A 16,475-nucleotide genomic window follows, 5' to 3' on the forward strand; every position below is an offset into this window, starting at 1 on the left:
AATAACCACGGAACTTTAGAACTTCATTAATAGAATTCAATATGTAAAGGCAGCCAAACCACATTTCCTATAGTAAAAACAACTAAAATATCTTATAAGGTTAAAATGGAGATCAGTCTAGCACTAGTAAATGGATTAATTACTACAGATATAATTCTTATATAAAATACCAGAACATAAAATATATTTAGTTAATTAACATGATTATAAGTACCATGACTTTTCGTCACCATTTCTTTTTTTCGTCCTGCAGCAAGGACATTCCTGTTGTTTAGCTGCACAGTGTTCACAAAGTACATAATGTTGACATGGCTGCAGGATTACACTACGGTCATGTTCTTGGCATACAACACATTTCTTTGAATGAAGTTGGAAAATTACCTGTAGAAAGAAAATTGCTCTCAATAAAAATTCCAATGTGTAATGTCTCACAGTGATTACTGTATCCATATTATTTGATGATAAATTCTTACTTCAATAACACTTAAGAATCTTCTGTTGGTACAATTAATAGCTAGTTCAAGCACCAGAACAGGGTAAACAGAACTAAGAATGCCTATAAAGCAATAATGTGTTCAGGAAGGACACAAGTGCAAAACAAGCTGTGGCTCAAATTTTTCCCAGCACAACCAAAACCTGGATGACTAATACCAACCGAAACTCAGGCCAGGTCTACACTACAGACTTATATTGGTATTACTACGTCGCTCAAGGGTGCAAAAAATCCACAGCCCTGAGCAACATAGTTATACTGACCTAACCACCCCAAGTCCCGATTAACTACGCTGAAGGGAGAAGCTCTCCTTTTGGCATAGGAGCATCTTCACTAAAGTGCTAGAGTGGCACAGCTGCACCACTGTATTGCTGTACATGAAGACAAGCTCTAAAACTGAGAAGACTGAGCATCTGTCCTTTTGAGAGGTTGGTCTGCCACTGTGAATATTGACATTTCAATCTGACATATTTCCTCACAATGCATGTAATTTGCATCAGTCAGAGTGGAGACCTCCCAGATACACAACACAATACAAATCTGCTGATCAAGGCTTTGGGGAAGCTATTATGTTGGCAAATAAATGTGTTTGCCACAGCAGAAGGATAAAAAAATAAATCTTTGACCTAATTGTTCTATGTAACTCCAACTGTCTTCTCTCTCACTTTACCGGTTGTAGATCATCATCCAAAGAAGATGAGCTGTGAGGCTGAACTTGGTGAAGAGTGTGCTTATAAGCCACAGTGTTTATAATCTTTTGTTCTCAATTATCAAGTACTGCTAACCCAGAGAGAGTAGTCTATAAGAATAACCCTCTTCTTCCTCAAAGCCCTCTGGAAACTCTGGTTCCATTGATGTCTGATACAAGGCCATCAAAACAAGTTCCCAAAGTAAACAAAACACTTCTTATCCCCTTTTTACTAGCACTAGCTTGTTTTGCTGATCTGGTCTTCTCCTTGCTAGTGTTTGGTTAAGAACATAAGAATGGCCATACTGGTCAGACCAAAGGCCCATCTATCCTGTCTCTGATAGTGGCAAGTGCCAGCTGCTTCAGAGGTAATGAAAAGAGCAGGGCAATTTCGAGTGATCCATCTCCTGTCACCCAGACCCAGCCTCTGGCAATTGGAGGTTTAGGGACATTTGGAGCATAGAGTTGCATTACTGTCCATGTTGGCTAACAGCCATTTATGGACCCATCTTCAATACATTTTTGAATCCAGTTATGCTTTTGGCCTTCACAACAGCCCATGGAATGAGTTCCACAGGTTGACAGGGAATTATGTTGGTTTTAAGTCCACTGCCTATTAATTTAATCAGGTGACCCCTAATTCTTGTGTTACATGAAAGGGTAAATAAACACTTCCTTATTCACTTTCTCAACACCATTTGTGATTTTATAGACCTCTATCATATCCCCCCTAAGTCATTTCTTTTCCAAGATGAACAGGTCCAGTCTTTTTAATCTTTCCTCCTATGGAAGCTGTTCCATATCCATAACTGTTTTTGTTGCCCTTCTCCGTACCTTTTTCCAGTTCTCATACATCTTTTTTGAGATGGGGCAACCAGCACTGCTGACCGTATTCCAGAATACCATGAATTTATATAATGGCATTATGATATTTTCTGTCTTATTATAAAGATTAAGATTCTGTCACATGTATTTTTAATAAAAGTCAGGGACAGGTCACGGACAATAAACAAAAATTCACAGAAGCCCACAACCTGTCTGTGACTTTTACTAAAAATACCCTGTGGGGGGGAGGGACTAACAGTTGGAGTGCTGCTGGGGGCTGACCTCCAGCAGCTGCTCCAGCCGCAAGGGGGCTGACCCAATCCCATCCGCTCCTTCAGACGCTGCTCTGGCTGCCACGGGGCTGACAGTTGCTCCAGCTCTGCCACTGCAAAGAAATCACGGAGATCCCAGAAAGTCATGGAATCCAGGTGACCTCTGTGACAGAATCGTACCCTTACTTATTATCTATCCCGTTCCTAATGGTTCCTAACATTGTTAGCTTTTTTTTTTTTTTTGACTGCTGCTGCACAATGAGCAGATGCTTTTAGAGAACTATCCATGATGACTCCAAGATCTCTTTCTTGAGTGGTAATAGCTAATTTAGACCCCATCATTTTGTATGTGTAGTTGTGATTATGTTTCCAATGTGCATTACTTTGCACTTATCAACATTGAATTTCACCTGCCATTTTGTCGCCCAGTTAGTCAGTTTAGTGAGATCCCTTTGCAACACTTCACTGTTAGCTTTGGACTTAACTATTTTGAGTAATTTTGTATTGTCTGCAAATTTTGCCGCCTTACTTTTCATCCTGTTTGCCAGATCATTTATGAATACAATGAACAGCACAGGTCCAAGTACAGACTGAACCACGCTTGTCAACACCCTCAAAGAATTCTAATATATTGTAAAGGAAAATCATGCCTCACCAAAAGTTGTACTGACTCTTCCCCATGTCATGTTTATCTATGTGTCTGATAATTTTGTTCTTTACAATAGTTTCAACCAATTTGCCTGGTTACGTCTCCATATCCAGTACATTTTCTTTTATTGTCAGATTTTTGAGCCGTCATTCATGAAGACAGTGGCTAATTCTTATTCATGTTCTTCAGAAATTTCAGTGTTAGAGAGGTCAAAGGGCATAAAAATATATATAACTTTTGTTCAGATTTTCTTTAGAATTTTTTAAGTGGAAGTCTGAAATTGTGTTCTGGCTGCCATATCCTCTGGTCAGCTGAGGATTTCATCCAGAAACTTTAATAGTCTTCTTTAGTTACATGGTAGAAAACGAAAAATTGGTTACAGCAGTCTGAAAAAAAGGTTGCTATGTTCTGTTTTCTCAGACATGTAGAAGGTCACCACAGACTTGCAGAAGAAAGACTGCATCTTTAAAATGTAATTGTCATCTGTGATTAGGCCATCTTCATATTGCTAAATTTCAGATTATATATAGAGGCCAACTTTAAAAAAATTAGCCTCTAATTTTGCACCCATAATCAATTATGAGATCATACCAAGAGAGGTCAGAAATGAACTAAACTAACCTCCGAGATAACAATACACCACTTGAAAGGAAAGCAATTTCTTGTTTTAAATTTATATTTACTTTACCATTGCTAGCTGCCCACCTCACCTCTTCCACCCTAGTCTGCATGCAGAGATGTCAGTTTCTAAATAGGAGAGTTCACTACGCACTCTCCAGATATTTAAAGCTCTTTATTTACATAGCTTCTCTTTAGTGCATTGTAGTTAAAAGCATGTTTTAATCTGTTTTTTCTCACTGAAAGATATCTGAAGTTGCTTGCCGCTCTTGTCACAGCTGAGCACCAAAATAAAAAATAAAAAAATCAGTTGGATTGGGGAAATTCAAACTATGGCATATTTCAGACCAAAATGGTATTTAGATTTAACATTATATCAGTTTGAAATGAAACTCTGAATCAGCATCTTATATAATACTGTTAAACTGCCTATTTTAACTAACAATATCCACAGTACAGACACACTTACCCCATCTACTGTTTCTAAATCTAAACGCAGTTGGTTTTGTAAAGAATGAAGCTTTGGTAATGGTATCTTTTTTATATCGCCATAGCTTTTCATATGGAGTACTGTAGTGGACAGACACATATCAAATTGTTCCTGCAGCTTTTTTAATTTATTTTCTAAGTCTTCTTTTTTCCGAAGAGCTATTTTTTTGTCAGCATCTGCCACTTTAGCACGTTCCTTTGCCTCTTGGGCCTCTTTTTGCCATGCATCACATGCCTGGGACAAAAACATTTGCAGAAAGTTATAAAAATATTTTGTAAACTAAGAACACAGGCGTAACTATAAAAGCCCTCAAGGTACATGCAATACTTACCTTCAGCTACAATATGATCTTACTGTCCCCATCACTTTCCCTTACTCCCGCCACCCATTGTTTATCACTTCCCTTTGTTTTTTGTCTTAACTTAGATGTTAAGCAAGAATTCCATATCTACTTGTCTATAAGTCTCTATGCACATTTATGGAGCTGTATAAATAAAAATAGGAATTATTCAGTTCATAATTTGATGGCAAAAGACAATAAAAACCTCAAAATACAGTATAGTAAAACTATTTATTATCTTTCAATGTCCAGTGCAAATATGCCAGGAGATGGAAAAGAACAGAAAAAGCCCTTTACTACCCACCCCCAAATGCACCCGTGGAGAAGCCAGGCAGATGTTGACACTAGCATCCTGAGTGCTAAAATGTCCAGCTATGCCCCATAGCCCGAGCCATGTACTAGTTGTGTCCAATCTCACTCCAATCTGACACTAAACTGGGAGGAGTGGTAGATACGCTGGAGGGTAGGGATAGGATACAGAGGGACCTAGACAAATTAGAGGATTGGGCCAAAAGAAATCTGATAAGGTTCAACAAGGACAAGTGCAGAGTCCTGCACTTAGGACGGAAGAATCCCATGCAATGCTACAGTCTAGGGACCGAGCAGCTAGGCAGCAGTTCTGCAGAAAAGGACCTAGGGGTTACAGTGGACGAGAAGCTGGATATGAGTCAACAGTGTGCCCTTGTTGCCAAGAAGGCTAACGGCATTTTGGGCTGTATAAGTAGAAGCATTGCCAGCAGATTGAGGGACATGATCGTTCCCCTCTATTTGGCATTGGTGAGGCCTCATCTGGAGTACTGGGTCCAGTTTTGGGCCCAACACTACAAGAAGGATGTGGAAAAATTGGAAAGAGTCCAGCGGAGGGCAACAAAAATGATTAGGGGGCTGGAGCACATGACTTATGAGGAGAGGCTGAGGGAACTGGGATTATTTAGTCTGCAGAAGAGAAGGAGGGGGGATTTGATTGCTGCTTTCAACTACCTGAAAGGGTGTTCCAAAGAGGATGGATCTAGACTGTTCTCAGGGTACCAGATGACAGAACAAGGAGTAATGGTCTCAAGTTGCAGTGGGGGAGGTTTAGGTTGGATATTAGGAAAAACTTTTTCACTAGGAGGGTGGTGAAGCACTGGAATGGGTTACCTAAGGAGGTGGTGGAATCTCCTTCCTTAGAGGTTTTTAAGGTCAGGCTTGACAAAGCCCTGGCTGGGATAATTTAGTTGGGATTGGTCCTGCTTTGAGCAGTGGGTTGGACTAGATGACCTCCTGAGGTCCCTTCCAACCCTGATATTCTATGATTCATTCCTGTATGCTACTGACATCCTGAAGCAGGTATTGGAGGGTAGACATGCCACCAGTTGCTGAAACAGCAGCAGCAGAGGTAATTGTTGAACATGCTCCATAAAGCCATTCTGTTTGTTTTTGTCTGTCTATAAAAGCAGAATGATTTAAGGGAAGTAACAAGTTGGCTCTCTCTCTTGGCTACTATTGATCAGTCTCCTTCATGCCTCCAGCACAATTTAGACATGAAAAGCCAGAATTCAGGATTAATAATTTGGTAAAATGGAATAAAACCCCTAAATTCAAATTACAATTAAAGATGCCTTGGTAAAAATAAAGACAATAAGAAGGTGATTTTATTAGAAGTTATTCAGGAAACAAACCTTAATTTAGTGTCACCATCATTACTGTACCTGCTTTACTTGTTGCCAAGAATCTTCCCATCGTTTTATTTTTCGATTGGCATCATCAAGTTCCTGTCTAATGTGAGCTAATTCACTTCCACTGGTGTTTGAGTTTGTTGAGGGTATAGTACCACTGTTCAATATTGGGGATGGACTAGGAGAGAAACTCCCAGTTATGAAGTCCCAAATGCTCCCTGTAACACCATTTAAACCTGCCAAACATAGGACACAAAAATAAACATGTCGCACACCTCTAATAAAATGTACCACATGGGGAACTAGACAATTAGATAAAAGCACTAAGCAGACAGTTATATTTTTTAGCTGCAAAATATGTAATAACAGTTCCACATATGTTCAGAGATGCAGCATTAAGCAAAAGATTTTTTTTAAAGTACTCAAAGCATTCCGGCAACCTCATTGTGTGTGGGTTTTTGTTTGCTTTCACACAAAGCACAGCCCTGAAATGGGAACAGGAAGACTAGGAATCTGTTTCTATTCCAAAAAGTAGTTGTTGCCCTAAAATCTCATATTTTCAGCTTCAGCTCTCTCACATTCTCTGCTCTGGATTGTAATTCACACTATTTTTTGTAGCTAGAACGTTCTCCAACTAAGGTGCCAAGTGCCCTCTCTTCTCTTTCAAATCCCTCTTTAAAACCCACCATTTCCAGGAATCCTTTGTTCCTTCCTCCATTGCCAATAATCTCTCCTCACTTTCCCTTCCCTGAACTTTGTCCTATGATTTATGTTTACTTTTCTGATTAGCCTTAGACTATGTCTAAACTACACAGCTTTTAGCGACACAGCTGTGTTACTACAGCCATGCTGCTAAAAGTTGCGCAGTATAGCCGCTGTTTGTAGGCTCTCCTGCCAACAAAGCTCTGTTCACACTGGCGCTTGTCGTCAGCAAAACTTTTGTCTTTCAGGGTTGTTTCTTTTTTAAACACCTCTAAAAGACAAATATCAGCGGGGTAGCTGTGTTAGTCTGGATCTGTAAAAAGCAACAGACTTTAAGACTAACCTTGAAGACTAACATGCGCATGCGTCTGACGAAGTGGGTATTCACCCACGAAAGCTTATGCTCCAATACATCTGTTAGTCTTAAACAGGACTCTCTGTTGCTTTCTAAAAGACAAAAGTTTTGTCGTTCAATTGCCAGTGTAGACATAGCCTTAGATAGGAAGCTCTTTGAGGCATGAATCTCTTACTCTATTTGTAAAGAATAGGATAAATTACTTATTTATAACAATAATGAACCTTTGACTTCCAGATGAGAGATCACAGGAAAGGTATACAGAGTTCAGCTCAAAATCTGTTTGACTTGCCATGGACTCCCTTTCTATTATACACAAAGGATTAACCATTCACATGACTTACCTAAAGAGTTATGAGAAGAGGCTGAAGTGCCTAACATACTATGTTCTGATTTCAAAGGCTGAGTCTGCTGTTGGTGAGGAGCCATAGTGGATGAAATAAAAGACTGAGACAACGACTGTGAAAGAGAACTGAGTGGAGAGGTTGAAAGGGAAGATGATGAATGTAAAGATGAGGAACGAGCAACAGAACCTGGAATATTGACAGGAGCTGAACTTCCCAGTAACCTTTGACCTATATAAAGAAAAAAAAACATTTTTTGAGTTACAAAGCAACACAGTAGGATCTCTCTAAGCCCATCCCCATAGGAAAAGGTTAATCAATTCTCTTACTTTTGTAAACAACCTGTATTATGTGTAAGTGCAGACACTATACATGTTCAATCCCACTGGACACTGAAGAGCCACTCAACCCACCTCCCAAACATACACAAGAGGTTCCTATGATGAAAGAAAATTTGGTCCTTTTTCGAATTATTTCAGTAAAAATCTGAATAAGACTGGAAGACTTAACGCACCACATTTCCAGAATGCCCTCCAAACAAAGATCTCAAAATATTTTACAAACATTATAAAACTCAATCCTCCATGTGAGGTACAGACGGGATTTGCAGGAATCACACCACTCACCACAAAGATGTAACTGCCCCTAGCATGGAATACAGCAGACAGCAAAACTTCACCACAGTAAATAAGGAAGAATACCAGTAACGAGAGTTCAGATAGGCACAATGTATTTGGCCAAGTTGGAATTTGGTTAGAACATTCGCAAGTAAAGCACTGAAATACCAAATGAGCATAGGGCAGAAATGCATCCACTTAAACAGCAAAATAACTGTGTTTTTTCTGGAGGATGATGGTGAAAGACAACCACTGTCTTTCAGGTGAGACAAAAATCACATAGCCCCTTACCACAGGTGGCCATTAAAGATCTCATGCCATTTTTGCAAGAGTTGGGATGTTAAATTAGGTTTTCTAGACAAACTCCAGCATAGGCAAATGCAATCCGTCTACATGACCTCCCCCCCTGCAGGTTTCATTAGTTACAATATCCTTCATTTTGGAGGTTGTATAGTATTACCATTGATATGGGGAAGGATACAGAATCATAGAATCGTAGGACTGGAAGGGACCTCAAGAGGTCGTCTAGTCCAGTCCCCTGCACTCATGGAAGGACTAAGTATTATCTAGACCATTCCTGACAGGCGTTTGTCTAACCTGCTCTTAAAAATCTCCAATGATAGAGATTCCACAACCTCCCTAAGCAATTTACTCCAGTGCTTAACCACACTGACAGTTAGGAAGTTTTTCCTAAAGTCCAACCTAAACCGCCCTTGCCGCAATTTAAGCCCATTGCTTCTTGTCCTATCCTCATATGTTAAGGAGAACAATTTTTCTCCCTCCTACTTGTAACAACATTTTATGTACTTGAAAACTGTTATCTTGTCCCATCTCAGTCTTCTCTTCTCCAGACTAAACAAACCCAATTTTTTCAGTCTTCCCATATAGGTCATGTTTTCTAGGACTTTAATCACTTTTGTTGCTCTTCTCTGGACTTTCTCCAATTTGTCCACATCTTTCCTAAAATGTGGTGCTCAGAACTGGACACAATACTCCAGTTGAGGCCTAATCAGTGCAGAGTAGAGCAGAAGAATTACTTCTTGTGTCTTGCTTACAACACTCCTGCTAATACAGCCTAGAATGAGGTTTGCTTGCTCCCCCACCCCAATAGTGTTACACTGTTCACTCATATTTAGCTTGCGATCCACTGTGACCCCCAGGTCCCTTTCTGCAGCAATCCATCCTAGGCAGTCATTTTTCATTTTGTATGTGTGCAACTGACTGTTGCTTTCTAAGTGGAGAACTTCACATTTGTCCTTATTGAATTGTCCTTATGACATGGGGAAGCAGATCAAATCCCTCTTAATGAAGTTATAGCATTAGCGTAATTCACGGCAGATCTGACTTTACTATGGTCAGCAGCAGAGATAAATTTTAAGCTGCACACTTAAACTGTCAGACATATTTTCTGGTTTCCATGAGGACACACCACTATCCACAGTAGAGAAAAGTAACAGCTAACACATCACACTGTGTGCTTACAGAAACAAAGGAGTAGCCTGCTGTTGTATCTCTTTACTGAAAACTGGGGAGACAATCACTCAAGCAGAAGAGCATAACGTGTCCAAACTTTGAAGAAAGTCACTCTACCAGTACAGCTTGTTGCTCTCACAACAGGAATCACAATCCATAATACCAGATTACCGTATACAAAGAATGTAAAATCTGGAATTTAAATACAAAGTTGTTGCCAGAGCTAACTTAAAGGTGATACTAGTTATTTTGGTAATCAAGCTGTGGCAGAGCACAAGATGTCATAAGTCCACACAGTAATTACATTATATCACGTGCTGCTTTTCTGTCCTTCCACTCTCACCTCAGTTTTATTCCCCTCTTCCCTAAAATACACCCTCCCATGCAGTTCCCTCCCCTCGCTAAATTTTAGAAACAAGCCTCTTCAAATAAGTATTAACAAGATAGATAATAGAAAATATTGTAAACATCTCTTAAAATTAATAAAAATTAATGGAATTAACTGATAGGAAAAATGGTCACTGCACTCTACCATTCTGATTTTATTGCATTTAATCGTCCACACTTTCCTTGCACATTGACTATTAAAATTATATTTATTCTTCTTACTGTGTGCAAAGCACCTAGCACCCTTCTGTCTCTCTGCAAATTATAATAATGTTAGTGGTTCTGAAGCCTTTTCTTTCTGTATATGTGACATTCATTACCTTGGGGGAATGTTCTGGAACCTCCATATTCCTCATTTTTTTATAATCATACATATAAAGCATGCCTTGTAAGGTATCAGGAGAAAGGTTATGATCTGCTGGAAGTCATTTCTCTATCCATATGTGTATATCAATAATGCATATGAAGTTATGAGAATTGTGTTGTATGGTGGTCACTAAAACATGCTGTAAGTTGGGGAATCAGCCAGACATTAGCTCCCCAGAGGCAACAGCAAGGAAAGTAGCCAACACCCGGGTGGGGTATCAATCAACCCATCAACAACCATTGTCCAGCAAGGGAGCTATGATGCAATGACTCAACTGTATGAGGCCACACCAGGGGAATTGCTCAGCCTTGCCTAGAGATTCAGCAAGGCCCACCCACACATGCCTGGACTTGTGTTTTCCAAGCACATGGACTGAGGGTATAAAACAGAGTGGACACATACTGGGCCTTTTCTCCTGCCCCCACCTATGTTGCAAGCAACTAAGACACTGAGAAGAAGCCAAGACTCCAACAGAGGAGATTGGCCTAGGTTTAAGGAACAAACCTGTATATTAAGGACTGCAATATCCAGTGGGGTGAGAAACTGCTTAATCTAGATGTTGCCCAGTCTAACAGGGTTAAGAGTTTAGACTGCGTGCTTATATTTTATTTCTTTTGGTAACTAACTCTGACTTTTTGCCTTTTACTTAATATCACTTAAAATCTATCTTTTATAGTCAATACATTTGTTTAACTGTTTATCTTTACCAGTGAGTTTGTATGAAGTGTGTGGCAAATCTCAGGTTTTGCAAAGGCTGGTGTATAACACCTTTCCATTGCTGAAGTGGTGAACCAATTAATAAATCTGCACTGCCCATCTTGAGCAGTGCAAGATGGTATATTCCTGAGGTACAATGCTGGGAGGTGGGGGGATTTGGCTCTGGTGCCTTTCTCTGTGTGATTCATGAGTGGCTCTGGGAGCATTCATGCAATCTAGCTGTCTGTGGGGCTCCACATGCTGTTGTGCTGAGTGATCACAGCGCCTGGAGGGGCTTGCTGCTGGTCACTAGCAAGGCATTCTGAGAGACGACCCAAGCTGGAGAGTGTTAAGGGGGCACAGCGGTCCCACAGTCCCAGGCTGCACCCCGGGGGGATCCCGTCACATTATGGTCAGGAGAGATCCTCTCCATGTTCCTGTCTCCCTGGTAACTCAGTATTCGCACCACCAAAAGTTTGAGAAAGGCCTGGGGTAAATGTCAACAGAACATATGTGCTATAAGGAAACAGCCAGCACTAATAAATTATTTTAATGTTGCTTTAGTTTCCCACTGCTCCATGGGGATGTGTCGCTTTGAAATGCATGACAAATTAAATATTTCATAAAACTACAATGGCTCAGTTTTTTAACTTCCTATTTTTCCATTCTTTTTCTCCTTCCTTTTCTGCTTTCATCTAGAAAGGGTGGCATTTTTAAACTGTTTCTTCCTTGATGTTTTTCTCCCCTTCATCCTTCCTCCCAAGTTCTCTACCCCAATACTGCTCTTCCTCTGTGTTGTCTCTTCCTCTCCTTTCTCAGAACAGGCCAACTGGATGAAGTATTCTCAGTTCTAAGCAGGAAAGCAAATAACGTAGAGGAAAATGTAGATAGCCGGCAGTGAGCACTGTAAAACAAAGCCAGTCGACCTTCAAATTAACTGGTCATTCCTTCTTTCAAATATGATTATTTTACTCATTTAATTCTTTGCATTGTTTCCTTTTAGTCACTCATTAAGGAAAAACAGAATCAACTTTTTTTAAATCAAGATGTTCAGATCCTGCTTACTTTGAACACTGCCTCTGATGAATCTCAATGTAACTCATAATCCTTGCACATATAATACAAACAGGAAGTTTAAAATATAAGGGAGCCAAGGTCTTGATTTTCCTGAGAAAGATACTGAACTTGGGACTGAGTTGGAAAACTAGTTTTCATTAAAGCAATCTTGTTCAAATTTCCCCCACTAAATAGAATTGTAGAATGATAGTCAAAGTTTCTGAATCTGAAATTGGATCCATGCAGGCAGAGTCAATTGCCAGATCAAGGCCAAAGTTTACAGTATGGCTGTCCACAACATTATGAGTTGCTATGTGAGTCTCAGCTGTAAGATAAATCTTCTGAAGAGTCTGATTGGGAAGAAAAAATACTTTAAATAAATACATGAAAATGGATAACTTTTGTAAACTGAGTTCTTACTTGTTAATCCAAGGTCACTGTTTTCTTGATCTTCTAATTCTTGATCTAAGGATGCAACATTTATATCACTAAAATGTAGATCTAAAGCAGAACCTGTTAAATAAAATATTATGTTAATGAAAATGTATCTGAATTATTGATAAAACTGTTATGTTTCCTGGAACTTCACAATATTATCTGGACCGTTATTATTATTATTTCTATTACAGTCATGCCTAGAGGACCCTAGAACAGGACCCCATTGTAGGAACTGTACAGACACATAATAAAGGAAAGTCCCTGGCTCTTGTACGACAATGATTTTACCTCTCGTCTACTAGAAATTTTTTAGTATGTTAATCAACTAGTGCATAAAGGTGGGGAGGTTGGGGAGAGAGAGAGACACTCTGTTATGGATTAGAAATTAAGAAAGAGAAAAAAAGAGTAGTTAATCCTGCTGGGAAAGGGTTAAATACATTCATTTGTCACCCCACCTGAATATATGAGAGGGGGCACTGGTACTCTGGGGCTGAACAGTCCTGATGGAGGAATAGTCCTATGACCAACCAAGTCCGGTGACAATGTTTGAACTGAAATTTGTGTTATTTTATGTCTATGTAAATGAAGCCAAATGGAAGAGGATGAGTTCAGACTGTGCAGTCTTATGGACTGTATTTCTACAGGAGGTTGGGAAAAGCATTTGTTCACATCACCACCAAACCTTCCACTGTAAGATGAAAGAGAATGCATTTTGGTGTACAATGAAGTTGGATGCCAAACCTTGGAGTTTGTCCAATGTCACTCCTCCAGAGATGTATCCACTTTATGGGCATAAGGCAGCAAGACAGTCGTCTCCATGTATTAGCAGCTGGATTCTACTTCTACGAGTAGTTCCTTCACTCAAATTATTGCAGATGACTCAGTAAAAGAAGCCTGCCCCTTCAGTGTATTGTTTGTTACATCCACTGCTTTTTCTATACCTGGGTAATTAATTATTGTTTGTCACGGTCCAAATTTCTTGGTCAAGGTATAACCAAGGTCCAGACTCCAGAGAAAATAATACAAAAACAACAATAATGATAATAAATTAATGGAAGCCCATGACCGGTCTCTATTTTTTATTAAAAATACCCGGGGGGGGGGGTGGAGGGGGAAGAGACTAACAGTCTCCGTCCTGCTGCCGAGGGCTGACTGCTGGCCGCTGCTCCGGCCACCGGCTGCTGTTCTAACGGCCAGGGCTGAAGCCGAAGAAGTCAAAAGCGTCTGGCAGTCTGGATTTGGCCAGAGGTCTGCCTATTGACTACCCCTGTTCTATAGTATCTCTGTGAGTAGAGTTGGAAAAGATGGACATAAAATAAGGGGAAATCATCAAGCTGTAAAAATCAGGTTGCTGTCTCTCTTCCCACTCATCTTTTTCCTGAATTCTCTCCCCCAGCTATACTTCATTTATCTCAGATAAATTCATGCTTTGGATGTCTCTGACTTGAGGGAAGTAGATGGTCTGGGGCCTTACATACGCAGCACAATTAGCAAAACTTTTGCTTCCTTGGTTCCTGATAGGTAGCATCGTCATGGTGCTTTGTCTCTTTGACTACAAAGGGAGGAGAAGGAACTATGGCAAACAGAATTACTGTGACTAACATTTCTTTCCAGATTCTAAAAGATCTCACCATTAAAATAATTTCCCTGGTCATCAATGTACATTTTCCTTTGATTATGCTGTCTTCCTTTGAGAATGCACCACAATTAATTTATCCCCCAATGCAGTCTCAAGCTAAAAATAAGTTTATTCACAATCCTGAAAAAAGATTACATTAAAACAGTGTATCACACAGCTTCACAATTCCACCTAATGGGACCTCACTGGGTAGGCAGAATGAGTGTGTCAAGGCTGTATCCCCACTTTGAACTTTAGGGTACAAGAGTGGGGGCCTGCATGAGGACTTCTAAGCTTAACTACCAGCTTAGTTCTGGTCCGCTGCCACCATTCCCTACCCTGGGAAGCTTTTAGAAACCTCTCACCAATTCCCTGGTGAATACAGATCCAAACTCCTTGGATCTTAAAGAAGGAGAAATTGACCCTTCCCCCCTCCTTCCTTTCACCAACTCCTGGTGAATACAGATCCAAACCCCCTTGGATCTTAAAACAAGGAGAAATTGACCCTTCCCCCCTCCTTCCTTTCACCAACTCCTGGTGAATACAGATCCAAACCCCCTTGGATCTTAAAACAAGGAGAAATTGACCCTTCCCCCCTCCTTCCTTTCACCAACTCCTGGTGAATACAGATCCAAACCCCCTTGGATCTTAAAACAAGGAGAAATCAATCAGGTTCTTAAAAAGAAGGCTTTTAATTAAAGAAAAAGGTAAAAATTATCTCTGTAAAATCAGTATGGAAAATAACTTTACAGGGTAATCAAACTTAAAGAGCTCAGAGGACCCCCCTCTGTCTTAGGTTTAAAGTACAGCAAACAAAGATAAACACTCTAGTAAAAGGTACATTTACAAGTTGAGAAAATAAAGTAAAACTAAGACGCCTTGCCTGGCTTTTTACTTACAAGTTTGAAATAAGAGAGACTTGTTTAGAAAGATGGGGAGAACCTGGATTGATGTCTGGTCCCTCTCAGTCCCAAGAGCGAACAACCCCTTAAAACAAAGAGCACACACAAAAGCCTTTCCCCCCCCAAGATTTGAAAGTATCTTGTCCCCTTATTGGTCCTTTGGGTCAGGTGTCAGCCAGGTTACCCGAGCTTCTTAACCCTTTACAGGTAAAAGGATTTGGAGTCTCTGGCCAGGAGGGATTCCACAGCACTGTACACAGGAGAGCTGCCACCCTTCCCTTTATAGTTATGACAGAGTGTTATACAAAAAATTCATTTTAGAAGATCTCACAAACTAAAAGTCCAGCCTTGTCCTTCTTTAACTTCCTTGATTAAAAACTCTAGGTTCAAATCAGCATCTAAGCTCTCATGCTTCCTTCTCTCTCCCTCCTTTCTCATCTCACTTACCCCTGGACTCCATGCAGATAGGCTCTACTCCTCTTCGGATTGTTAAGAGTCTCTTTTTGAACTCCCAAGTGTTATCTGGCATTAGCTTAGATACTATTAATGCCCTTCCTCTTAAACATCAAGAAGGCCAGCTCTTGGGTAGTCTTTATCAGTTTTAAACTACTTCTGATCATATTTTCCTGCTTATTTTATTGTCCCCCAAGACACACAAAAACATAACTTTAATAGTTCAATTAACTGGACCCCAGTTAGCAATTTCAGTGCACCATTTCCCCAAAAAGAAATGAATTATACCATCACTCAACAAAAAACAGAATTATCACATGCAAAAAAATTACTTATTTCTGTCAAATAGGAATTCCTTTGTGTTCTTTTCTATTCATTACAAAGCATTAAGAAAAAATTTCTGAAAGTGAGCAATATTAGGTTGTGGAACATAGTTTCCCTACAGATCTGGTGAAAAGGCCATCACTTGAGACTTTTAAAAATAAGCAAGACTAAACACTAGAAAATGATTGCGCGGAATAATCTTGCACTGACCTCCTAGAAATAATCCAACTGGTCTTTTCCATTTCTAACTTTTATGTTCTCATAATTCTCTGTAATCTTTTCGCTGAAATTTAAAGACTTCCTGTAGCACACTGAATCTATGCTATTATTGAGCCCCAGATCCCAGATGTTTTCTTTACATAATGCATTTTTTATATAAAACAGTCTTATCTTCTTGCCTTAAAAAACAAAACAAAAAAAATCAGTCTGAGAAAGTAGATAAATATAATAAAAAAAGAAAATTCTGCCGCACTGTTGCACCTGCAGAATTTCACAAATGTATCTACCAAGACTTCTAAAACCTCAGGCACATTCTTAAATATTAATAAGAATTAATTATTGACAGCTGAGGCAAAATGCATCACTTGTTGCCTCATGTACATCAGTTCGAAGTGTCCACCTGTTGCTAACATCTCAATGGAACATGAGTACCTGAAAAGAATGAAGCAACAAAGAAATAAGATGTCAGTCTTCAGAAAATAGTTATACAA

At 39.7% G+C, this 16,475-nt stretch overlaps 1 protein-coding gene across 2 annotated transcripts in view; it reads right to left on the reverse strand.

The window, feature by feature from the left end:
* Positions 1–204: 204 nt before the first annotated feature.
* UNKL (unk like zinc finger) overlaps positions 205–16,475 on the reverse strand; it is a 133,574-nt gene continuing 117,303 nt past the window's right edge. The window contains exons 12-16 of one of the 2 annotated variants that reach the window (XM_065411636.1): positions 12,451–12,543; positions 7,435–7,665; positions 6,067–6,269; positions 4,015–4,269; positions 205–381 (exon numbers count right to left, since the gene is read on the reverse strand). In XM_065411636.1, coding sequence (XP_065267708.1) covers positions 205–381; positions 4,015–4,269; positions 6,067–6,269; positions 7,435–7,665; positions 12,451–12,543 — 959 coding nt within the window. Of the gene's footprint in view, positions 388–4,014; positions 4,270–6,066; positions 6,270–7,434; positions 7,666–12,450; positions 12,544–16,475 lie in introns of those variants that run through there. The other variant, XM_065411635.1, reaches the window with a different exon arrangement.

Source organism: Emys orbicularis, chromosome 10, assembly GCF_028017835.1.
Source record: "Emys orbicularis isolate rEmyOrb1 chromosome 10, rEmyOrb1.hap1, whole genome shotgun sequence".
NCBI lineage: Eukaryota > Metazoa > Chordata > Testudines > Emydidae > Emys > Emys orbicularis.